Below are 25,975 nucleotides of genomic sequence, written 5' to 3' on the forward strand. Positions count from 1 at the left end.
CAAACCAAGCTTTTTGTTTTCTGGTTTTATAACTTTAATATTATAAAAGTAACATTTGTCCATGAAAAATTTGAAAACTTAAAAATTATATTAAGAATGCATATTAAAAAAACAAATTAGAATCATTTTATACAGATGCAGTTATTTGTCTCTTTCGATTTCTTACTAATTGAGATAGAAGAATTATTTTTCTCTTATACAGTTACAACCAGAAAAGGTATATTAAAGATAAATAAGCAAGAGCTACACTTTTATTCTTCCCTTGAACTCAGGATTGTCTTTCTAGAAAAAATTTAAATAGTAGAATACACATAGTCATTAATATCATTTGTAGATTACTAAGTTTTCACATATTACTGGGAACTAATAGTTTCTATTCCCCCCAAAAATTTTAGAGTTTCAGAGGGACAGAGAGAGAGGGAGAGAAAGAATCTTAAACAGGCTCCATGTCCAGTGCGGAGTCCAGTGCAGGGCTCGATCTCACAATCCTGAGATCATGACCTGAGCCAAAATCAAGAGAAGGACGTTCAACCAGCTGAGCTACCCAGGAGTCCCCAAATTAATTTTTAATTATTCAAGCAATACAGAGTAAGTGATGTCAGTAAGATAGCAGAACAGGGTGTCCCAGGCTCTCCATACCCATGGGGAGAAGAGACATCAACTTAATATCTGGACCAACTGCCTTTGTGAGAAATAAAGAAACTAGTTAAGTTCCTGCACCCCAAGTGAGCCTGTAGCCAAAAAGAACCACATCAAAGACAGTAGGAAAATTCATGGCATTTACTCGCCATAGCCCCTCCTCTAGCACCGAGCAGTGTGATCAAGAGAAAATGCCCAACTCCTGGCTTCCCTCTGAGGAGGAAAGAGAGGCATGGAATGTTCTAACTTTGTAGGGAGCTGCCCAAGGGACTGGTTTTCGTCTTGCCTGAATCTAAGCACTGACAGGTCCATCTAGTGTATGCAATAATTTCCCATGACAGACCAGCTATACATCCAGAAGAACCCCACTCAACTCAGTTGTAATAAGGAGAAGTTTGTCATGTTACTAAGGTACTATTCAATCATGCCAAAAGTCATCCACTAAGTGTGTTTATTCAAGCAAACCTTTTTTATATAAATTATTCTGAGTCTATGTTATATAAAGTCTATTACTTTTTAGAAACTACAGAGATTTTATTTCCTCCTCTTCTTATTCTGGTACTGGAAACAATAAACTCTGATAGATGTATGGCATATTTTTTAAACTACAATTTAAAAACCATATATACATGAAAATTCTCCTAAGTATAGCTGTAGCATAGTTATGTTTAGGTCATTTAGCTATTGAGTCTGAACTAGAACAACAACTGCAAAACATAACATACTCCAGCAGAGCTAAAATGCTCTGCATAAAGCCAATGTGAGAGTCAGTTTCCACTGCCAGCCTTGTGGGCATTAAGTCCATGTGATTCTGCATCCTTCCCACTCCAATGACTCAGTAAAACTTCTAGATATCACTTTAAGGTGATGGTTGGTACCACAGTCTGTACCAAAGGCTTCCATGTAGGGAAATGAATTCATTTAAAGTGAATGAAAATTTCCAACTAGTCTAGACCAGTGCTGTTCAACAGAAATTTCTGCAATGATGGAAAAGTCCTATATTTGTGCTGTTCAATATGAGAGTCACAAGGCACAGTCTAGTGAGTGCTTGAAATGTGGCTACTGATAATGAAGAAATGAACTTTTAACTTTACTTAATTGTAATTAGTTTTAAGTAGTCATATGTGGCTAGTGGTTACCATATTAGGCAGTGTAGATGTAGACCCTAGACCACATTTGGAAATCCAACCCTCAAATAGGTTTTTTTTTGCTCACACAGTGTTAATTTGTAGCCAGTGTTTATAAGGCTGGGCTGCTGTTCCCATATGGCACCAATTTGTTGGTGGTAGTAACTGATCTCAATTTAAACCATCTGTTACCTGTTTCCCCTGTAGTTATTTGAGTTTGGGACCCCTGATTTAGGTTGCAGTGGATCATCTTGTATGGTTTTTATTGTCCTATCTGCTGGAAATACAAAGTACTTTTTGGAATAAGAGCTGGTTTGGTCTTAAGTCTCCTGGGGAATTTGGTATCATACTATGCATGTTGGGCCTACTTTCAGCTTGGGATCACTCCTCCAGAAGGATCTAAAAGGGTTCTGAATGTTCAGAGTTTACTGTGGCAAACAGTGGTTAACTGATCTGGAAGCTCTGTCAACCCTGGATTTTCCCGTGATTTTGCATGCAGGAAACACTTAAATATATATGTTTATATTTAGGTGGACGGAGGTGGGGAGCAAGTGCTGACTGTCAGCCTATGTTGTCCATAGTTTATTGGATTCTGGGTTGGGGCAGGTTTCACATGACCATTCAGACTAAAGTGATCAAGAGTGTGAAACTTTAAGGTGACCAAATCATAGCAACTGTAGAAAAGGACTTTCTTTTCTAAAAAATAAAGGGTTAGGACACATGGCAGGTAGAGACATAAAACTATTTTTTTTTTGAGACATAAAACTATTAATGTGGAATTCTTCCAGGCTCCCTCCTGGAACTACTACACAGCAACATTATAGAAGCCATGTAGAAATTACCTGGACTTACATTGAGGGTGGTAAGAGGCTCGTATGTAACATCCTGCGTAGGTGTTACCTTCTTGGTAAACTCTAATGGACACTGAAGGTATGTGAAATTATACTCGATCTGCAGAAGATAAAATTTTGAAAAAATTAAAAGTTTAGTATATATTCCCAAAATAGGTCTTAACAAATCAAACATGCAAGGCTATAATTCTGTTGAAAATTAAGTAGTTCAAATAAAATTAAGTCATTTTGTCTGAAGAAATGTAGAATAAGTTATTTCATCTTAATTTCAAAAAATAAATATCTTAGGGGCACCTAGGTGGCTCAGTTGGTTAAGTGTCTGCCCTTGGCTCAGGTCATGATCTCAGGGTCCTGGGATGGAGCCCCAAGTCAGGTTCCCTGATCATTGAGGAGTCTGCTTCTCCCCAATCCCCCCTCCCCATCTCCCTCCCTGCTTGTGCTCTCTCTTCCACTGTCTCAAATAAATAAAATCTTTAAAAAAAATAAGTATCTTAGAAAGGTGACACTTAACCTTCTATAACCCACAGTCATGAAAGAAGATGAATTCTCAAAAGATTACTTAGATCTTTCTTTGAAAATTCATTCTTTAGGCAGTACTACCAAAGAAAATATAAAGACTAGAAACAACCCTGAATAATGCTATTAGAAACAATTAAAATATTGGGAGAAGGCAGGAGAAAAATTCTCACACATCATATAGTAATATGACAAATGAAAGCAATAATTACTACCTTCTGAGATTGTGGAGCTCAGTAACATTGCTTTTAATATCCATTAAAGAATTAGAATAAATTTCAAATTATCATGATAAAATAAACGTACATGGTAGTCTTCACAGGACTTGTCTCTTGTGGAGGGTATTATGCAGCAATCTAAAAGGACCTTTAAGAGAGAAAAAGTGGCTAAGATATTAGTCAGAAGATTACATAAGAGACAGGATTTGATTCCTATTCTAAAATGTATTCCCAAGGTATTCCTTTCTCCTCTTTTTATTTCCAGTATCTCAAAGGTAAACTATAATCAATGTCATTAAGGAGAAAAGTTTAAAGTGCTTCAACTATCACTGCATGCCTCAGAAATACCAAGTGATTCAGAAAAAGTACCATATGTTTAAGAATGAAATTACATTTATTAAAATTTGAGTAAGAAGTACTTCTTTAATTTTGCCTAAGATTTGATGTCCTTCTGGGCTTCTAGAGAATATTTAGATTATAAACGGTTCCTTTGCTCCTCATCTTACAGTGATAAGTTATTGTCTCAAATTGTGATCTTATGGCTGAGCACTGGGGTCTTTCTTTGGTCTACGTGTCATTTTTCATATTGCTCAAGCGTGGAGTACTGCGTTGGCTTCTGTACCTCACTTGCTGAGCAACATTGAGAGAGTATTCATCCAGAGCAGCATGGACAGCAGAGTGGGAGGATGGAGAAATACTGAAGACCCTCTAGATGCTTAAGAAAAGGAGAGAACGCCTAAGAGATCATTGGAGCCACACCTCTAGGGTATGTAGGGACAAATATTTTTATAGGGTGCCTATTAACATAAACAGTTTCAGTCACCCCTGATCTGTATTTTGACACCTTTCTAGTGGCCCAAATTCATCAACCTGAGGGAAAAATACTGCCCAATAGGTTGCCCTCCGGGAACAGGCTATGGACACAAAGCCCCAGGTGACCCCACCAGTGTGTCCCCCAAAACTCCTGGGGCATCCGGTCAACCCCACCTGCAAGACACAAGGTTGGAAAACTGGACAGCACTCTGAAGGGAATAAACAGGGACCCAGACATCTCCCGCCCCCAGTCACTGGGAGGGCACTGATGTCCTGGTTGGTCTCAAACACTGGAGGGACTTTAAAAAGTTCAATCTCTGTTGGTTACCAGGCAGTGATACTAAAGGTCATAAAAGACATCATAAGAAAAATAAAGATAAAACTAGTCAGTAGTGCTATGTAAGGCAAAACTAGAGAAGTAGGTTTGAGATTGAGAAGTTTTTAATAATCAGCATAGGCAAAATAAAGATAGGCTGAAGGAGGTGGAGGTAGGGGTAAGGGATTATGTAAATCATTCAAATGTGTCATGTGAGGCTAAACTGGAAGATCTTCAAGTCTCCCTATTTAAGGAAAAATTCACAATACTAAAATACAAAGAAATTATAGAAAACTAACTAGAAAACATATAGTGTAAAAAAAGAAAAGAAAAACTAATCATAATCCCACAACTGTAATAATTCTTATTAACATTTTGGTCTAATTTCTCCAGTTCTATCCCATGTTTTCCATATGTGAATATTTCTAACATATATATTTTATTATTATTACTAATGCTACAGAAACATTACTGTATATAAAGCTATCTGTACTTCTGGTTATTCATTAGGACAGACACCCACAACTGGAATTACTAAGTAAGAAATTCTGAGATCATTTTCAATCCTGAATATTTATGTGCCCTCTGATGAAATTTAAGCACCTGAAATGCTAATTTATGGACTGGACTAGCTCCAATTTCTATTAGATATTATAAAGAAAATAATGCATGTGAAGCATTTAACACATACTAAGTGCTTACTGAATAAATAAGAATAGTAAGTGTGAATAGCTGTAGTACTAATAACCACACAGGCAGTATAAAAATAGTAGGATATATAATATAGTCCAAGCACCATCCTGAATACTTCATATATTTTACCTCTAATTTTTATAATCACTTTGCAAGATGAGTATCAGCAACGCTTTTTTAGAGGTAAAGAAAGCACAAAATGGGGACCCCTGAGTGGCTTGGTCAGTTAAGTGTCTGCCTTCGGCTCATGTCATGATCCTGGGGTCTTGGGATGGAGCCCTGTATCAGGCTCCTGGCTTAGTGGGAAGTCAGCTTCTTCCTCTCCCTCTGCCCTTCTGCCTGCCTATGCTTACACCTCTCTATCTCCCTCTCTGTCTTCGTCTCTCAAATAAATAAATAAAATCTTAAAAAAAAAATTTTTTTTTAAAGAAAGCAAGCAGAAAATGAAGCTCAGAGAGGCGAAATGACTGGTCTGAAGCAGCACAGCAAGACACAGAGCCAGGACCATCAGGCTCCACATTTGGTCCTATGTCCACTCTGTCTCATACCTTCTCCAGTATTTGAATATATGTTGTCCTATGAATGACACTCGATGTCCTTCCTTTTTTTTTTTTTTTTTGATTACTCTGTATCTATCCCTATCTTCAAAACTCAGCCTTCCCAGGGAGGTCTCTATCTGCAGCCTTAAACATTCACATGCTCAACAGTTTCTGGATGTTTCTGTTGTTGTAGGAGTACAGTCATATGCTGGGTGTACGTTTAATCCAGGAGAGAATCACATATTTGAAGGTCTTCAGAGGCCAGGAGATAGTATAAATGAATAAAACTGTGCCAGCCTTAAGAGCTCTTTCCCATTGTTTTTGAAATGTTGGCTCTCCTTGGGCTGGCTTCTATCTCCACAGTTTGCAGAGAGGCATACATATATAGAGAACTATCTCTCTGCTACAAGGAAAGCAGTCACGGTACCAGAATGACAATACACGGCAACTAATGGTAGGCATTAGACTGAGTATACAAAAAGAAGAGTTGGGTTGTACCAAACGGGAGAGTGCTTGTCCCATTTAAGGGAAGCAGCTGCTACTAGCCAAGCAGATCCTTCCTTGTGAGGAGGCCCAGCCACCAGATCTTCTGATTGTTACAGGAAGCCAGATAGCTAGAGCCTTAAGGGAGCCATCCTGGTTTTGAGTGTTAACAACTAACGTACAATAACATGTGTGCCCCCAAGAAACCACCTAGAGACTTTATTCAGCCAACAACTACCGTTAGTAGTCTCTGCTCTAGACTTGGACTATTTTAAGAAAAACACCTGTTGACTATATTTTCCTACCTTCCACACAATGACTAAGAGCATTCTTTTAATCCAAGTAGGTCCTTATTAAATACTAGTTGGCCAACTTCCCTGATTGATAGCCTAGGGGAAGCTAGGAACTTTAAGAATGCAAAGTACTATTATTTATACTGTGACTATGACACTAAATCCCCTTGTACCCAGAAGCAGTTCTATCTGGAGAGCTTACTTTCATGCATTCAGGGAGGTATTCCACCATTTCCAAGACAGGGCATCCATTGCTTGGAGAATAATGACTAAAGACCTCAAGGCATTCTTCCCACCTGTAAAAAAATGACAATGGTGATGATAGTAAAACAGACACAAGTCTTGATCTTTCTGTTCTACACAACAAAGCTCTAAATCGAAATTCGAGATTATATCTTTAGAAGAAACCCACATTTGTTCCAATGGAACCAACATGTGAATCAGTATCAATCCATTAATAGGGTCCTTGTCCATAATGGAAATTAGGAATATGGGCAAATTCCAAGATGGCAGTTATTAATCACTGTTCCCTTTCTCTAAATGCCTTCTAAAAAAAGGTAGACTTTTACCTTCTTTTCAACCTAAAATCATGAAATAGTATGAGCTGGTCATGTTGGGTAGATGTGAAATCTATCATATTCACGTATATACGATAGCAACATAGTACTGGACACATGATATTTAACATTTAGCCCACGTATACATCATGTGTTGCATTAAACTAGAAAATAATTTGTCAAACACATTAATAAGCATGGATTCTTCCAGGAGACCACACAGCCTGCTTTCTTCATCACCTTCCAGTTGAACAGAATAAGAAGATACTTACAATACCAAGGGGGAAATAAATCCCCAACAGGAAGCAAAGAAAAGACATTTACCTCCCAAAATCCTATTTATTTCATAGGAGACTACTTCTAAAAAGTACCCTAATGTCCTGTTAACCCTATCAGTAAAATCCATCTATAATATCTGCATAATCAGAAAACTTCCAGTTGCACACTTGCACTGACTAGTGTTTCAAATAAATGACCAACAGGGGGGATCTTGAGATTGCTCATACTCTAAAACACAGGCTCAATCTCTCCAGAATATGACATGGTTCACATCTGTGTCCATGACTAGATGACACTGGGCCCTTGAGCATATCTGTGACTCTACAGAAAGTTTATGTACGAAAAGTAGCACAAACTACCGTACAAATTCTCCATTAAAACTCCTTTGAGTATGGTTTAAAAAGTCACAACCACAAAAGATCAGGTGTTAAGAGAAATTCCAATAGATGGCTCTAGTAACAGCATGGATATACCCTGGAAATTATTTTTACCAATATCCAGTTTTGACATTTCTATTGGCAAGAGAGTGTTGGACAGATTCAGGTGGAGTAGGGCAGAGTGTGCTAGACAATGACTAAGCTACACATGCGTCTTACATAGGTGTTATGAAGGTGATCTATCCTTCCATGATTTAGAGATAGAAATTGAAAACCAGAGAGGTTAAGTAACATGTCTGTTGCTACCCAAAGAGTTCATTAAAAATTTTATGTAAACAACTGATGTTGAAGAAATGTTGATTAACTGCTGAAGCTGTATCCCCTCAAGTTGTAAGTCATCCCTCATGTCAGAGCACACTACATGACGGTGGGACAGGAAGACTGTAGGCATACCTTTTATTCTTGATGGTCGTAAGAACCACCTCCTTCCTCTTATTGTGAATTGCAACATGCAAAAAGGAAGCCTGTTGCTTGTTCAGGACAATGGCCGCATCGTAGCTCAGAAGGAGTGCAACAGCTTTGGCATGGCCTTCCCTTGCAGCAAAGTGTAGCGCGGTGTTCTTTTAGAAAAAATAGAATACAAAAAAATCCAGTAACAATGTCTGGTCATCCTTTGGCTATTTTACTGCTTTCATTGTTGAACTGCTTAAAATAAGTTAACAAACTTAACTATTTAATACCTAAATACATAAAATTTAAAACCAGTGTTCAGAATCAGGCTTCACATAATGAATTTATAGTTCAAACATTGTGTATGTGTACGCATGCACGTGTGTGTAGGAGAAGGGTGTTGTGTGTGTATATGGAATTCCAAGCAGTTCATTTTTTTAAAAGATTTTATTTATTTATTCATGAGAGACACAGAGAGAGAGAGAGAGAGAGAGAGAGAGAGAGACTGGCAGAGACACAGGCAGAGGGAGAAGCAGGCTCCAAAAGGGAGTCCCCGACGTGGGACTCGATCCCGGGTCTCCAGGATCATGCCCTGGGCAGAATGCGGTGCTATATCGCTGAGCCACCCGGGCTGCCCTCAAGCGGTTCATTTTATTTTGTTTTTACACTGATAATTCCACAAGAATGAATGACAAACTTCCAGGGGAAGGATATTGGGGTGAATGCAGAAAAATTCTAAGAGATTTATTGTCTTAGACCAATGATTTCCAGATTTGGGGTTTTCACAGGCTTACAAAAAAAAAAAAAAATCAGATTGCTAGAAGGTTGCCAGTCTTTAATTTTGGGATATAGAGACATTTTAAAAAGCAGTAACAACCCTCTATCATTTCATTAAAGAATGTGCATTTATCTTAATACATTCCATAAAAATGAGGGAGAACATCATAGCAAAATACAGTACTTCAAATCCAATACAAGTTTTATGAAAACTTATCCCTAACCCTTTCATTTTTGTCAGTTCACCAGGCAGTACTGAAAATGTTTTCATCAATCTACATGGGCCTATGGAGTCTCTGTGAGACTTAAGATGTGTCCTCAATATGCATCTACCCTATTGGCATTCTCCTCATTCTTTCCCCCTGCAGAGTAAGAACCCAGAAAAGAGTATTAATGCAGGCAAGGAAGGAAAGAGAGTGGCTAGGAAGGAGGCTTTCTTGCAATTTTGGACATTTCTATGCCAAGACACTGGGTAGGTATGAGGAACACGGTACATACCCCTTCTTCATCTAGCAGATCTGTGCACTTCAAGTTAGTGTCAAGAATGACCTTCATGGTCTGAGTGTACCCGCCTAAGGAAGCATGATGCAAAGCAGTCCAGCCATTGTGGTCACTGTTAGAGAGTTAAGAAAAGACTGTGCATTCACTTCACACAGATAAATCATGGGAAGGGATGCTATTCATCTGAAAGGTGAGTCAGATGACTACAAAAAACAAGCATATCTGAGTTCTAGCAACTTAATATCACATATTTCTTATAAATAAGCTCATTTCAAGCCCAACGGTCTTAAATAACCTTTCTGTAATGTGATTCACATGTATATTTTAATTTAGCAGATTAACATATAAAAGTATATAAACATTTTCAAACATCTAGGGACGAATACAACTACAGTTAGCATGTCTGTGTCATATGTATTTTTTTCAAGGCTGTAATGTACTTATCCACATTATTTTAAATCTTGTTTTATTCTTCCATTAAATATTGTATCAAAAACTTTCCATGATGGGGGGTGCCTGGCTGGCTCAGTCAGTAGAGTACATGACTCTTGATCTTGGGATTGTAAATTTGAGCCCCACAGTGAGTGTAGACGCTACTCAAAAATAAAATCTTAAAAAAAAATGTCCATGATGGTAGTATTAGTCTTCATGTCCACTAGGTATTGCTGATGATAATAATTAATAATAATAATATTATCTTACAACACTTGGTCTTAAGATGCTTAGCTTAATGCTACTTATTTTTCTAATTGTTCAGGTCTGAAGATATCATTCCTCCTGTGCTCTCAACCTTTGGAAAATGTTTGTCCTTTCTCACAGAAATTCAAGATATAAATACAATGAAGGCTTGTCATTTTTCCAAATTAGAGATAGAAAAAAGAAAAAAGAAAAAAGCTGGAGATCCTGGTACAATTTCAGTGCCAGTGAGCAACTATTTTAGGGTATAAAGGCCACCTTGTCATTTCAGTTATCATGATGTAATTAAGCAACAAGTCTCTGGCCTGGATCCATTTGGGGTCCCCTTTACATGTGGCTCCCTGGTGTTTCCTTGGTGGCAGGCAGCAAATGATCAAAGCATTCCTTTTGCAGCTGCAATTCTACTTTGCATGATTGGTGCTCTGATAAAGAAATGTGCTCCTGAACATCAGCCTAATGAGCTCTTTGCTTCAAAATTAGAAGATAGCTCAACTAATCTCTCTAACATTTTTCTTTTTACAAAGAGGTCACTTAATTATGCTACCTTTTTAAAATGCTTAATTATTTTAATTTGTCTTTGCTCCTTGTGTTAGACTTCTTTGAGTATAGCGAAATTTAGGAATTCTTCATGTTTGGTGTTGTAGCATAAAGGGAACTTTTCATGTCCATCATCGTCAGACTGAATGAAAGGTCTTTGAATTTGTATGGAGTGTTTGTGTACATGCATCTGCATAAAATGATGGTAGCATGATGAAGCAAAATATGAAGAACTATATATCAAAGGTTGTGAGAACTACTTTGCACAAAGCCACTTACTCTGTGATTTCGAATGAAGCCTTCACCTTTATAAATCGTGACATCTTTATCTGTCAATTAGAAATATACTGACATCCCTTTAAATATTTGAGAAGTCATATATGCTTTGAGGATTAAATAAGGTGGATAAAAAGTACTTAGTGAGATAGAAAGTTAGCTATCATAATTAAAAATACAACAGAAAAACAGCCAGAAAATGGCTGATTAAAAATATGTAAATATTCTGATCACATATTCTTACCTGAGAAATAATGCACCTTTTTTCAGAAGAAGTTGAACTACTTTATCATGTCCATTTTTTGCAGCCAGGTGGAGCGGTGTCATTCCATGAAGGTCACCTTCATTCAAAAGCCTCGTATCACTCATGTCTTGTAAAAGCCTCTGACAGGTGTTGATTCGCCCATAACTTGTAAAAATTAGGTTTCATGATTTCAAAGCAAATATTAAACAGAAAGAAGACATGCTTGTAAGTTGCATAAACTGACTCTTACCTGGCTGCAAAATGTAAGGGTGATTTCTTATCTTTGCTTTTAGAACGAAGGGACACATTAAAGTCAAGTAGGTTATTTACAGAGACAGGAATCCCATGTCTACATGCATAATGTAGAGGAGTACACCCGTCATCATCTTCATCCATTACCAGATTTTTAATATGTTGCATCTAGGGAAAAAAATCAATATTCTAAATGTAGTCAATTCTCATGTGAATATAGTATTTTTCAAACTATTCTGTAGGACAGTATTTCCCAATAAGGGTCAATATGTATACCTTGAGGGCAAAAATATAAATAAAGGTACTAGAGTGAAATAAACATGGATGATGGTATATGCTCTGTCTCCCTAAAATGTGCATTACTGTATTAAGGGCTCTGAGAGATCCTAAGAATAAGAAATGTACTTATTATGTTCAACTGAGCATTTTCTAAACATATTTTGCTACAGGCCACCCCCTTCAGCCCTCCTTTTACATTTTTCCCCAAAATAACACTTAAGAGCTTAATGCTAATGTGTTCTGTTAGGCAAAAGGAATGAGATGTTCAAATTATATTTACTTTATTTTTATATGAATATAAAAGCAAAGTGAATAGCAAATGAGCATTTAATTTTTATTTTTGTTTAAAATATTCTAATAAAAGTATTTTTATTCTTTATTAAAGACTGACAATACTAATATCTATTTATTACAAAAATATGATAAACCTCAGAGTCACTCAGTAAGTATGAGCTGGTGAATATACAAATATGGAGATAACATTTCAACCTGTCAAGTCAAATATGTTGAATAATTTTTCTTAATTGATGATAAAATATTGCTAATTCACTCATGCACCTAGCTCTTCTACTGATATGCAATTTGTAATGGTTAAAAAAGTGATGGAAAGCTGACTCATTATAGATGGGGCTATATGGGAACCCTCTGTAATTTGGAAAATTCAATCCCAATGAAATGTATTACCTTATCATAACATATCATAACATATCATAATCATATCATCACTACTGTGTTGTAAATATTCAAATAATGCATCTTTATTTTAAACCAATTTTTAAATTTCAGAATTAGCCATCATAATAATAAAAATCATATTAAGCAAAATCAGTGTACTCTCTGTGGAACCCAACTCAGTTTGTCGAAATCCACATATACATATATTACCTGCATAAACTCAGGTCGCAGATTTTTTAATCCATAAGGTTGCTGTACAGTCAAATGCAAAAAGTTACGTCCAAGATTATCTTTTATGTCTACACGAGCACCTAAAAAATACAATATAAAAATAACTTCTACTTATTTATTTATTGCATGATCTATAGTGGATTTTCAATTTAAGAAAATAAATTTTTTACTTAAAATTTTGTCAACCATGAACTTACAGGAAACTTTATTTAGACAAGAAAATTTTCAGGATGATTGGAAGGTTTTCTAGGTAATTTGACAAGAAAATTATTTAAAATGGTTTATCTTACAGTGTGTATATGTGTGTAGGGGAAGTAGAGAATATATTGTTACATTAATATATGAGATTGTACCTTTTAAAGCATAAAATATAAAGATGGAGAGATTAGATATCAAGAAAAAAGAAGGGACAGTAGCTCTCTTCTTTGTAATCTTCACATCGGGTTAGTGCCCACAATGGGGATAGTTATAGTTCCTACATCAGAGAATTAATCATTGAGAGAATATAGATAAAATGTTCAGCGTCTTGCCTGCAATATAATACTTGCTTTATAAATGTTGTCTATTATTGCTCTGAAATTATTTTTTTAAGTATCACACCCTTACTGGACTGAAAAATTTTCTAGACAGGGAAAGTATTCTATTTATCTTTGTATTCACAGCACCTGGCCCAAAGCCTGGTGCACAATAAATGGTCAATAAATGTTAAATATCAAATTGAGTCATAGTTCTAAAAGCTTGGCTTGGCCCCTTACAGTACCTTTAGAGAGTAGCAAATTTACAATATTCCAAGATGCAGAAGCAGTTGCTAATATAAGTGGAGAACGTCCTTCCGAATCAGTGCTATTAATATCTGCTCCCTAAAATAAAACACATTATTCAATGAGGAGCTTATGAACAAATAAGCTTACATTGTAATCTGCAAATAATGTTAAGTTTTTAGAATAGGGTATCCATAATATGGCTAGCACTCAAGCATATGACTAACTATAGAACTTGGAATACTTGGAATTTCCCTGTAATTCATATATTGTAACATTGGAGATCAAGGCATTCTTTTACATTTCCAACAACAAAAATTATCATCACGTGTCAACTTTTTGATTGACATCTGGCAATAGATCAATGTTACTACCTAAATCATAAAAATAAAATCCTCTGACCTATAGCAATAGGTTAGTTCTCAGTGTGAGGAAACACTTTTAAATAGCTATGATAAAAGAAAATCTTCCAAATTTATTGCATATGCGATTTTTAAAACATTCACAAGTTGTTCACTTTTTATATATATATATTTTTTTTTATTGGAGTTCAATTTGCCAACATATAGCATAACACCCAGTGCTCAACCTGTTGTTCACTTTTTAAAAATCTACTTCATCTGAAATAGATGAACTGCACTAATTCAGATCCTAAAATTATAGCCAAATATTTAAGAAAATCTATATTTAAAAATCATGTATATCTTAAATGACTAAGTCAGTATATATCATGATGTGTTATGGTTATAATATTTTACATGACCAGAAACAAAGGCTTTAAAAAGTTCATGGAAAGAATTTTTTGGGGGGGATAGAGTAATAAAAATAACTTAAACTCCAACTATGGATATTTCCCTGTTCTCTGGGGACCCAGTGAATACAGACAAGGATAGCACTAGCATCCCCTCTGAGAGTCTTGCTGGTTAGTAAGGTTCTGCTACAGTTCTCTTGCCAGGTGAAGACACGGCTGCATTTGTCGGAAACCATGCATGACAAAACTATGGCATATAATGAATCCTTCCAGCATTCCTCTATGTAAATATCCAGTTTCAATAGTTGCTATTAACAACCCACGATAAACACTACAAATGGAATTACATTCATTGCTGATACAGTGGGGCTTAAATAAATACATCATATATTCATCTGTGTAAATGACTTGTTAAAATTTAACTCAAAAGCCAACTGAGTACACTTCTTAAAATGAAAAAGATCATGTGCTTTCACTTGTCACAGACTTTTGGACAATACTTTTAATATCTCAGTTTTTCATTGTTTGAAAGGTGGTATGGAGGCAGCTGGGTAGAAGTTTACAGTGAATGGTGGAGGCGACACATGCTACCTGTCCTGCTTCCACCTCAAAGCTTCTCATGCATTGAAGAGTCAGCAGAGTTGCGAAGCCTAACCCTCTTTTAGGATTGGTTCACAGAACTGCCCTTGCCATGAATGCACCAACTCCCAACACTAAAAACATGGATCCAGGTATCAAAAGTATATGTCAGTACTTCTGACCAACTTCATGACAATGACGTTTGGCCAGTATGTATTCATATACAATATAGTCTATTTGTAAATGTGTCAGTCATCTTTTTGTAAACTTTTTTGCTGAGAAGCATCAAATTAAAATTTGGCTTTTGAAAAGCTGTATTATGTAATTATATGATTTTTCAACTGTAAATAGTAATAAAATAAAAAACTGTCCATGGAATAGTTACCACAGAAATTAAGTAGTCTGCTAGTTCATGGTGATCAAATAGTGAGGCTCTGTAAAAAGAAAGTGACATGCATGTTAAGGTACTGCTGATATAAATATACAAAATAAAGCTACTATACTGCGCTCAAAAAAGTCAATTTAAATAACTGTTTAACAACATGATAAAATGCTAGGCAATCAAATAACCTTTCAAAATTTATAATTGATTGTGATGAGGATAATATTTTCAAAGTAACAGTAATAGAAGAAGTTCAAATACATCACAAGATTTTCCTCATCTTTTGGTAAAATGATTTTCTCCTTATAAAATCATCATAAAGATGTGAAGTGAGTAATAACATCTGTCCAAAGAGCTTAAAACAAAAGACAAAAAAACTGGTTGTTATCACTGTGACATGGGGAATAAAAGTAGTTGCAAGCAAGGTGCACCTAAAATTCATCTGCAGTGTTCAAAATACCCTCTCTTTGCCAAAAGTTCACTAGGCAGCATTAGGTTTCCTAAGGTTTGATGAAGCCAAAAACAAATTATGGGTAGAAATGAAGTCCTTTGGTATTATCTCACAGCCAGTCCATAAGGATAGTAATAAAGCAAGTAACAACTTTCAATCCATATTAAAGCACTTCCGTAAACAAAAGTTAACACAAATGATTGAAAACTTTGTTTCCTACTGCAAATCTTCTTTCTTTGTTCCTATTTAAGATTATCTCAGCTATTCTTAGCCTTTGGTATATAAATTTCAGAATCAGCCTGTCAATTTTCACCCCAAATTCGCAAGAGTTTGCATTACGTTTAAATTCTATTAAATATGTTTAGCAATTGTAGGAAATGAAATAATAACATCAGGGCCCCATTTGACTTGTTCTATCTCCTCACTCTAGAGCTTTGCTACTCAGTGTGGTGCACCAGCAGCACTGGACTACCTGAGAGTTCATTAAATATGCAAATTATCAGTAAATCTCAACACTGAGTCTCACAGAGGTTAATGACCTGCCAAATGTGACACAGCCAGTCAAGGCTGATACCCCATTCCCCTTACTCCAAAGCTTACTGTTTCAGCCAGAACAATGTACTGGGATCTTTGCATTATGGTAACAAAAATAATTCTAGCCCAAAGAGCAAACTTCCCTTTGAAGCTCAAGGTAAACTCCAAATGTCACTAGTTATTAGACATTCCAGGTTTGTAGGTCAGTATTAGGTTAATCAGAATTGGACTAAACTGGTCCAAAAAATCTACAGCCAATTCAAGTTGAGTATGTCCAATTAGAGTAGTCAGCAGGCTGAGGACACTTATAGGTCAGATGAATAGATCTATTTTTCTAAAATAATTCCTTCTTATACATATTTATATATTAAAGCTGTGATCTAAATGGATGCATTTTAACTATATCCAGATCACCGGGTTCCTGAATTGGCTAAAACCTGGAAATAGTTTACAGAGTTGTAAAAAGTTCCTGAGACCATCCCAAAGAAGCTGATGTAATCTGGGTTATGAACTGGCATTGGGGTTTTTATAAGCTCCCCCCATGGTTCTAATATGCAGGTGTTTGAGAATCTCCAGTCTGGAGGTCCATTGTTTTTGTTCTGATTTAATAGCCATTTTCATATCACCAATCTTTCGTTCACAAATGCCAATTTGTGAGTGAGAGAGGGGGAGACACAGAGAGGGAAGGGGCATGGGGTGGGAAAAGTGGAACATCCAGATGTTTCTACTCCATTATCTCTACTAAAAATGAGGAGAAGACACGCATAAGGAATTGAAACAAATCAGAAAAGGCTTAGAAACACATATATGTTAACCTCCTGAGCATATAGGAAATTAATCTTGACCCTATATCCACTGGCATAAGAAATGATCCAGAACATGCCACTGGAGATTTTATTCTAAGAAAATCTATTTAACACTCTAATTTCAGAGGAATATAGAGATTCTAGTTGAAACATAGGATCTTTATCTCTGTTCTTTTCTTTTGAACTATAGAATCTCTGCTCCTATAAGTGCTAACTTTTCCTTGCAGGGTATAATTTAACACATGGAACTAAAAATGTGTATACACAATGATAGGTAGGAAACTTGCCTGTGAAGGAGTGTCTCCTGATTTCCATCCACTGCATTGACAATATCACTGCTACCGGAATAGGAGGATATCATCAATTTAACAATTTCAGTGGCTCCCTGGGTGGCAGCAAAATGAAGGGGTGTACACTTCCCATTCTGTAAAGAGTTTTAATATCAGAATCAATATTTAAGTCCAAATTTAGCTATAATCTAAATTCAGCTGTGAGTTTTTTTCTTCCAAAGTCAACAAAATCAAGCATTAATATAAGAATCAGAGCTAGCAATTTTGCTTCCTTGCAATCTGATAGCTCTTGACAGCTCTGACAGTACCTCTACTATCAATATCAGTATCGTTACCTGTACTGTATTGGTGTTTGCAATTGTTCCAGATAGCTCTCAAAATTCTTTGGCTAGGTTGAAATCTAGGTAGGATATTCTCTTATTCTGCTTCTACATGAACAGCAAAAAATAATACCTCCTTCAATCTAAATTAACTGTAAAAGAGCTATAAAGCATTTTGGAAACTAATTTATAACAACCCTAAATAAAAGCAGCATGTACAACATGAACAATTACTTCCATCAGTTCCAAGTGTGCACCATTGTCCAAGCACATTTTAATCATTTCCAAGTCACCACTTTGAACAGCCATATGAAGAGGGCTAGATTTCCCATTATTCACAAAGTTAATGTGAGACTGTCTGCTATATCCATGTTCTTCACCTTTAGAGGAAAATAGAATTCGAGAGGACAAACATTATAAATAAATAAAAGGAATTTTTTAAAAAGAAAGGATATTTAGACTCATATAAAACCCTGTGTATAAACTCTATTAAATATTTTTCAAATTAATATAAGCATCTACCAGAATTGGCTTCTTTGTAGAATATAATGTATGAAGGCCCCTACTCACCAAACTTCAATATTATTTCCATGCATTTTTTGGCACCTGAGAATGCAGCCTGGTGAATAGGGAAACATCCCCATTTATTTGATTTACACGGTTTAGCTCCTTTATTTAACTGGAGGAAAAGAAAGTACCAAAAAAAAAAAAAAGTCAACTGACACAAGTTAAACCCCAAATCACAAGGATAAATAAAGAATTAAATACCTCTCCCAGGCCATTTCATGATTCTGTACCTAGGAAACACTACATAGAAAAGCTGCATAGTATATGAAATCTAGGCAAGAAGGTAATTTTGAAAGTAGGCTAGGATTATGAACTAGAGCCACTTTATATTTTCCAAAGATAAAGTAACAATGTAGACATAAAAATATCAATCTTGTTGACTTCAACTAAAGTCAACACATTTTTCAATAGAATTAATGAAATGTTTTAAAAACATTATCATGACTTCTCCTATAAGTACGCTCAAATTCCTTATATAAAGGATATTTCCCAGATTCTTTTCTTCTCATTTATGTAAAATTAATAAATGGTAAAACCAGCACTCTTGTTAACTATGAAAACCAGGTATTTCTGTTAATGGAAATCCTCTACTATTCAGAAGAACTGAATCTAAAGACCCTGATCTCTGAGTTTATATTTTCAACTATCACTTTTTACACATCACTGAACTTCAGTTTTAAGTGCCTTTTATTTTCACAAAAGGAAAGCATTTGAAAAAGCAGAAAGCTGTGAAGAAGCAAATACTACCTATAATCTCACCTTGCAGGGACAGTGTTGGTTTACATTTTAGGAGACAATATTTCTGTCTTATTTCTTTGCAAAAGTAATTATGTATATACTGTGTGATCATCATTATTCAAAAAGTTTTTACTTAATGACAGTCTTTAAAAAGATGATTTTATTAAGTACATACTCTACTTTTGGACACATAAAACTTTATACAATAAAACCCTATTACTGAACTTCTATTTTTTTTTCAGTTTTCTCCTTCTAATAGATGTACAACTAGCATTAATATCAGTAATAGCTTTAATTATCTTCTTGGAATGTATTCCAAAAATTGGGAATGGTGAATCAAAAAGTATTCACACCCACAGTGAATGAATTTCTTTGGTTTGTCAAAATTTCTCTAACCTTGAATATCGGCAAGGTGTCCCTGGCCAATTTTCTGTAGAACACTGCCTTTTCTTCACAGATTTATAATAATACCTTAAGTTTTTATCCATTTAAAGATAAATAATTGGATATAATCATATACTTGGTCTATGATCTGTTACCCTCTGTAGCATATCAGGTCAATTGATATGCTATACTGTGATACTGAACTATCTGTACATTCCCTAGATAAGGCCAATGTGGCACTGTGTGTTACTCTTTCAATGATTTCAATCAATTTTGATAGTATTTTTAAGATTTTACATCTATGTTTATTTATATGTAAAACTGGTATAACAATTTTTCTTTTGAGGAAAACTGTCAAATTTTGGAATTATTTCATTTTCTCCTTAAAATTAATCTGCATATTTTCACTCTTTTCCTGTGCTATAAAAGTTACCTAAAATGGAAACTTTCTCCTTGAAAGTTTGAAAGAACTTGTAAAATCTATAAAAGCTTGTAAAGGGATCACTGGGTGGCGCAGCGGTTTGGCGCCTGCCTTTGGCCCAGGGCACGATCCTGGAGATCCGGGATCGAATCCCACGTTGGGCTTCTGGTGCATGGAGCCTGCTTCTCCCTCTGCCTATGTCTCTGCCTCTCTCTCTCTCTCTGTGACTATCATAAATAAATAAATAAATAAATAAATAAATAAATAAATAAATAAATATTTAAAAAAAAAAAAAACTTGTAAAACTAGCTGGCTCCAGAACATAATAATGCATTTCTTAATAATTTTTATGGCTCTCTAAAAGTCTTTTTAATTTCCAAATTTCAATTATTTTCAGCTATTTATTCATTTAAAAAAGATTTTCCATTTTTTTTAATAGGATTATGCACACTGATCTTTTGTTACCTTAAAATCCCCCATCATATCCAAAGTCCTCTGTGATTTGCACTTTATCTTTTTGTTTTATTTAGACTTGCCTCATACCAGATTGATTTTATCATCTTTTTCAAAGAAACAACTTATCAAATAATTCCAAAAATCACTTTGTTTTCAACTTTACGATTCCTTTATTAGAGTTTTCTTTTGTTTCTTTATTAGAATTTGTCTTTAATTTAAGGCTCTTTTTCTAAATTCTTGGCTTGAGTGTTAATTAATTTATATTTATCCTCTTTTTGGTCCAATCATGACAGTTTATAGGAATATGTATTTTTTTCTCCAAAACACCTAATTAACATGTTAGAACATATTTGTAAATTTATTTATTTATTTTTAAGATTCTATTTATTCACGAGAGACCAGAGAGAGAGAGACAGAGAGGCAGAGACACAGGCAGAGGGAAAAGCAGGCTCCATGCAGGGACTGCATGACGTGGGACTTGATCCGGGGTCTCCAGGATCACACCCTGGGCCGAAGGCAGGCGCTAAACCACTGAGCCACCTGAGTTGCCCTGTAAAGTTAAATATTCAGGAAGATGTTCTAAAATTATTTTATTTCATTTTCCTACTCTCTGGGATAATCGAGAAGAAAAAAAAAAAATCAAGTGGCAAAAATATATACCCTGGCCTGAATAACATACAAGTGATTAAGGGATAGTTGAAAGAAAGCTATTTTCTGGAATTCTAGTACCACAGAGGGATACTATGTAGGGTGGGAGTCAGTCATTTTAGATGGGCATCTCCAGGGTTTCAGTGGACCACCCCAGGAAATCTCACCAGAGAGAGGGCTGGCTCTACTTTTAGGGCTGCAGCCAAGGACCTTGGTCATTATGTTACACAGGGCTCCCTTTCTGAGAATCCATGGCAGCAACTTCCTGGGAACATGAATGGCTGTTTCTCTTCACTTTTATATCATGAGCCCAACAGTAAGTTTACAGCTGATTATGTATGTCTCTTAGACTATTCAGAAGCTCAAAGTCAAAAGTATGGTCCACTTTTACTAACAAATCTTGGTTTGTATTTTGTAGTCTAGCCTGACCACCAGGTTCATCTTCATTTTTGCTGTCTATACTTTCTTTTCACTTGGATCTCTTCACATTTTCTTTAATGTTTTCCTATTAGTGTTCTATAAGCAGCCTCAGATCAATTTAGGATTTATTTATTTTTATTTATTTATTTTATTTATTTATGATAGTCACACACACAGAGAGAGAGAGAGGCAGAGACACAGGCAGAGGGAGAAGCAGGCTCCATGCACCAGGAGCCCGACGTGGGATTCGATCCCGGGTCTCCAGGATCGTGCCCTGGGCCAAAGGCAGGCGCTAAACCGCTGCGCCACCCAGGGATCCCTCAATTTAGGATTTAAAGAGTGTGTACAAATACAGAAGTGACACAGAACTATTTTTTCTGGCATTTTCTGTATTTTATATTTTGCTAAGAAGAGAAACTGAGAGTTATTATAAATAACAATGATTCATGTTATTCTAATGAAAGGAAAGAAAATGGGGGGGTGGTAAAAATACAAACCAAGATTTGCAGTGCTTCACTGTTATCTTTCAAGCATGCGATTATCACAGCTGTGTTTCCATTTTCTCCTTCCAAATTAATATCTGTACTGTTGTGCTCAGTCAAGACCTACGCAAAAGAGGGGAATAATGGTCAAACAGTTAGCTTTCAAGTTTCCAAACAGAATATTTGTGTTCCATTTGATTATAAGCTCCTGAATGCTAGGGACCATGTCCTTATTCATCTTTTTTCATCCCTCTCCCACAGAATCTGGCACAAACCTTGTACATAGTTGGTACTACATTAATTTCCCAAAAAGATGAAATAATGTTGATTTCAGGGCACCTGGGTGGCTCAGTTGGTTAAACTACTGACTCTTGATTTGGGGTCAAGTCATGACCTCAAGGTCATGAGATCAAGCCATGTATCAGGCTCTGTGGTGGGCATGGAGCTTAATATTCTCTCTCCCCACCCCTCACATGCATACACGTGATCTTGCTCTCTCTCTCTCCAAAGACTGGAGAAGGAGGGAGGGAGGGAGGGAGGGAGGGAGGGAGGGAGGGAGGGAGGGAGGGAGGAAGGAAGGAAGGAAGGAAGGAAGGAAGGAAGGAAGGGAGGAAGGAAATTTCTATATCACATCAATTAAGGCAATATGGAGTTGTGAAACTGGAAGTAGAGTAACACATGTGGATACAAGTAAACAGCTCACTTAATTCTCACTTGTATTAAATGAACTATGTTAACTAAAAGCTTCAAGAAAATAAACTTGTGGAGCCATTTGGAATGTGAGTGTGGAGAAAGAAGAGAGGGGAAGAAGGGAGAGACAGAGAAGGAAGTGATAGGAGAGAGGGAAGGAGAGAGGGGGAAGGGAAATAGAGAGGGGAAGGGAAGGGCTACTTTCTCTCCTCCAGTCTTTTTCCTGTACTTTTATTCTAAGTATTCTGGGAAATGTCAATTAAAAACTCTATTTTCATCAGAGAAAAGAGAGTTCATGTAACACTGGTATGACTTAATTAATTCAAACTTAGTCTGGAACAGAAACCTTTTCTATGATGTAATAACATTTCTGATAAAATGGTTAAGCAATTTTTCTGATGGAATTTATCTGATGATCTGTTACCCTCTGTAGAGAGCAAAATGGAGTCTCTCATGTCAAGCAGGGGCCTGTGTCAAGCAACGATGCCAGCAGTTAAGGTACTGCAGCTAGAAGATCTTGCTGGGACCAGCATCAGCTGACACCCCAGAACTGATAGCAAGGAGAACCAGAGGAGGTCTGCAGAAGCCCAAGACTGATTAAATCCCTTTAAAAAGAGGAGGAGTTTTATAGCAAACTGTCAGACTCTTCAAACATGACTGCTCTATGTTTGACTACTTAAGACAGCCAGCTGCCGTTGGAGGCCCTACCCAGTAGATCTCCAAACAGAATTGAGGTCCTTCACTGCTTGAACATAGGAGCAGTAAGTGGTAAGAGCTGACCCAAACTGGACTGAGGCCACATCTCAACTGTGAACCCACAAAGTGACTTCACTGTTGGTTCGTTAACTTCCTACACCCTCTGTTATTTTGTTTGTTGTGCAGCTTGTCTTATGTTCTGCTGTGTGCTGTGTAAGAAGCCAAGGTTAATCACATGGTGAAATGTCACTGAGTTTGAAATCCCAAACCTGCTTTGTAATTGTGATGAAGTCTGCTTTATGATTAAATAAGGTGGACATTGTGGAAAGACACAACTCATTTGTGAACCTTCATGGTGTACTCAAGAACCCTCTCACACCTGGTTGACTTCCAGCTGATCATGGCTAAGAATCTATATATAAATCTTTAACCAGTCTTCATTTTATATTAAATCTAATGATAGGGGATCCCTGGGTGGCACAGCAGTTTGGCGCCTGCCTTTGGCCCAGGGCATGATCCCGGAGACCCCGGGATTGAATCCCACATCGGGCTCCCGGTGCATGGAGCCTGCTTCTCCCTCTGCCTGTCTCTCTCTCTCTCTCTCTCTCTCTGTGACTATCATAAATAAATAAAAAATTAAAAAAAAATAAATCTAATGATAATTATCTCATATAAATGTCTCTCCCAAGACAGAACGTTTGATTTGGGCTACTAGAGGTCTTTTTCTTATAGCAAGATTATGATAAAACTATAATATGTGCTTACAACTAAATTCCTCAAAAATAATTTATTAAACTGTTTCCTAAAAACTTTGACTTAAAAAAAAAAAGGTGCACAGAGCCCTTTGTTAATAGAATATGCCCTGATATGTCCGCAAATGAATTAGGCTTACTAATTACCTTTGCTCATGAAACAAAGTTAAACGCAGATTTTAGTATGTAAGAATACATAGGAAATTATTGATAGATGAAAGAAAATGAGAGCACAGGTTCATTCTGAACTTTAGGCACTTACATATTCTGTTCTCAACAAACTCTAGATTCCCATGTAAAATAACCTACTGAGTCTGTAAGAGATTTTTCTCTGTTTGCCCTCTTAGAATCATAGATCATAGTTTTTTTCTTTTTTTTCCTGCGCAGCCCCGAGCAGCCGCTGATCACGCTTTGTTCACACGTCTTGCCCCCTCCTCCCCTGCACCCCCACCCCCACCCTTCGCGGTCCAGCCAATCCGGGCCCGCGCCACCAGTCAGGCTGGCCAATGGCAGGGGCAGGGATGCAGGGACCTAGATCATAGATTTATAGCACTTATTACCATGGTATTGCTTACTACCATAAGCACAATTTTTCATAAAGCTGGATAAGATTACATGTGGCAGACATCCCAGAGAGAGCAACTAAACTGTGCCCATTTCAGATTTACTCATGACCAGGCAAGTCTGGAAGTTTGCAGGTGTGGCCTCCAGAGGTCCCTTTGATAAAAATCCAGGAAACTTCACTGGGCGAGGGGGCGGGGGGGGGGGGGGGGGGGGGTGTTAAACCACAGAATACATAGGCATTAAGTCCTAAGCACTAAAGGCTTACAGGCTATGAGAAACAAGGCCACCCACTAATCCCTAGGCCAACTTCTCCCAGGGAACACTGCACACTACTGGTGTCTGCCCAAGAAATTGAGATGATGGGCAAGTAAAAATTTTTTTACTTTATAAGCATATGGTAGAAGGTTTGGGGGGAAAGGCTGGCCAAGTAAACAATGGAGAAACATTCTACATTCAGCAAAGGCCAGTGGGGTACAGGCCAATGGACATAACTGGGAGAGGCACCCCCACAGGATTTGCTTGCAAGCACAGAGAGAAACACTCCAAAATTCTCTCCTCCTTCCATTCTCTTCATCTCCAGTGAAGTAGAGGGGTTTGAAAATAGTTTTAGATGAAGTTATGGTGAGAAAGACCAAGCAAAAGAGAGACAACTAATTTCAATTCTCTTATAACTCTACTTTTTTTTTTTTTTTTTTATTCTGGTGTCACCGGGAAACTCTTTTTTGTTATATCTACCATCTAAGTTTATAAATCAGTTATGGGCTTATTTCTAAATTTTCTTCTATATTTTTGTGTGATACCTTTCTATATTTGTTAGTCTTGAGATTTCTGATTTCTAATTAACAATAGCTTTTAAACCATTACCTGCCTTTGAATTCCCAAATCACACTTTCAGGATCAAGATTAATTCAGCTGATGGGTATTAGCTTCTAAAAAGAGCCTTCAGAGGAAGCATAAGTGTTCCTTGGGGAAATATGTGGCCTCTCTGGGAGGAGAAGGAGGGGTGTCCCCACAGTCACTAGTGGCCCAATGTAAATGGTATAGAATAACCAGCTGGCTTACAAATAATGCAGACATTTTAAAAACAGCCTACTGCCAAAGGCCTCTTCAAAAACCTCCTCAAGGGGCTATCCTGAACCACCTTCTTAAGGACTGATACTTAAGCTCATTCCTTCTCCTTTAAGCAAAATGCCCATTTACAACTTCATTTATTCAAGAGCCATAGTGATGAGGACTGGAGATATTTAGATGAGTCGCACACAGTCCCTTCCTTCAAGGATAACCAGCCAGGGCCAGAGAAAACCACATGAACATTGGATTGTAATACCATGTGCTAAGTATTATTATTGAGCTATACACAAGTTACAGTAGGAAAGCAGAAAGCAGGCTCCTCACACCCTCTTTGCCTGACTTCAAGGAACCAATCACCCAGGGGGCTAAGAGGAAGGTATCCGGGATAATGGGAGCATGGAGTTCAAGAACACCCTTGGGATTCCTTTGGTGATTTATAGACAAAGTAGGTTTTGGTATGCTGTGATGGGCCAGATATTTTTGTCCCTCCAAAATTCGTATGTTGAAATTCTAATCCCCATTGTGATGGTATTGGGGTGGGGGTGACCTTCAGAAGGTGATTAAGAATGTGATGTAAGTGCCCTTATAAAAGA

At 36.8% G+C, this 25,975-nt stretch overlaps 1 protein-coding gene across 1 annotated transcript in view; it reads right to left on the minus strand.

The window, feature by feature from the left end:
* TRPA1 (transient receptor potential cation channel subfamily A member 1) overlaps positions 1 to 25,975 on the minus strand; it is a 52,203-nt gene that overhangs the window by 15,622 nt on the left and 10,606 nt on the right. The window contains exons 4-17 of the mRNA XM_025477993.3: positions 21,625 to 21,732; positions 18,064 to 18,172; positions 17,728 to 17,873; positions 17,171 to 17,307; positions 15,096 to 15,144; positions 13,380 to 13,479; positions 12,599 to 12,699; positions 11,433 to 11,602; positions 11,183 to 11,347; positions 9,427 to 9,541; positions 8,155 to 8,321; positions 6,691 to 6,784; positions 3,440 to 3,499; positions 2,619 to 2,717 (exon numbers count right to left, since the gene is read on the minus strand). Coding sequence (XP_025333778.1) covers positions 2,619 to 2,717; positions 3,440 to 3,499; positions 6,691 to 6,784; positions 8,155 to 8,321; positions 9,427 to 9,541; positions 11,183 to 11,347; positions 11,433 to 11,602; positions 12,599 to 12,699; positions 13,380 to 13,479; positions 15,096 to 15,144; positions 17,171 to 17,307; positions 17,728 to 17,873; positions 18,064 to 18,172; positions 21,625 to 21,732 — 1,620 coding nt within the window. The remainder of the gene's footprint in view (positions 1 to 2,618; positions 2,718 to 3,439; positions 3,500 to 6,690; positions 6,785 to 8,154; positions 8,322 to 9,426; positions 9,542 to 11,182; positions 11,348 to 11,432; positions 11,603 to 12,598; positions 12,700 to 13,379; positions 13,480 to 15,095; positions 15,145 to 17,170; positions 17,308 to 17,727; positions 17,874 to 18,063; positions 18,173 to 21,624; positions 21,733 to 25,975) is intronic.

Source organism: Canis lupus, chromosome 29, assembly GCF_003254725.2.
Source record: "Canis lupus dingo isolate Sandy chromosome 29, ASM325472v2, whole genome shotgun sequence".
Taxonomy (NCBI): Eukaryota; Metazoa; Chordata; class Mammalia; order Carnivora; family Canidae; genus Canis; species Canis lupus.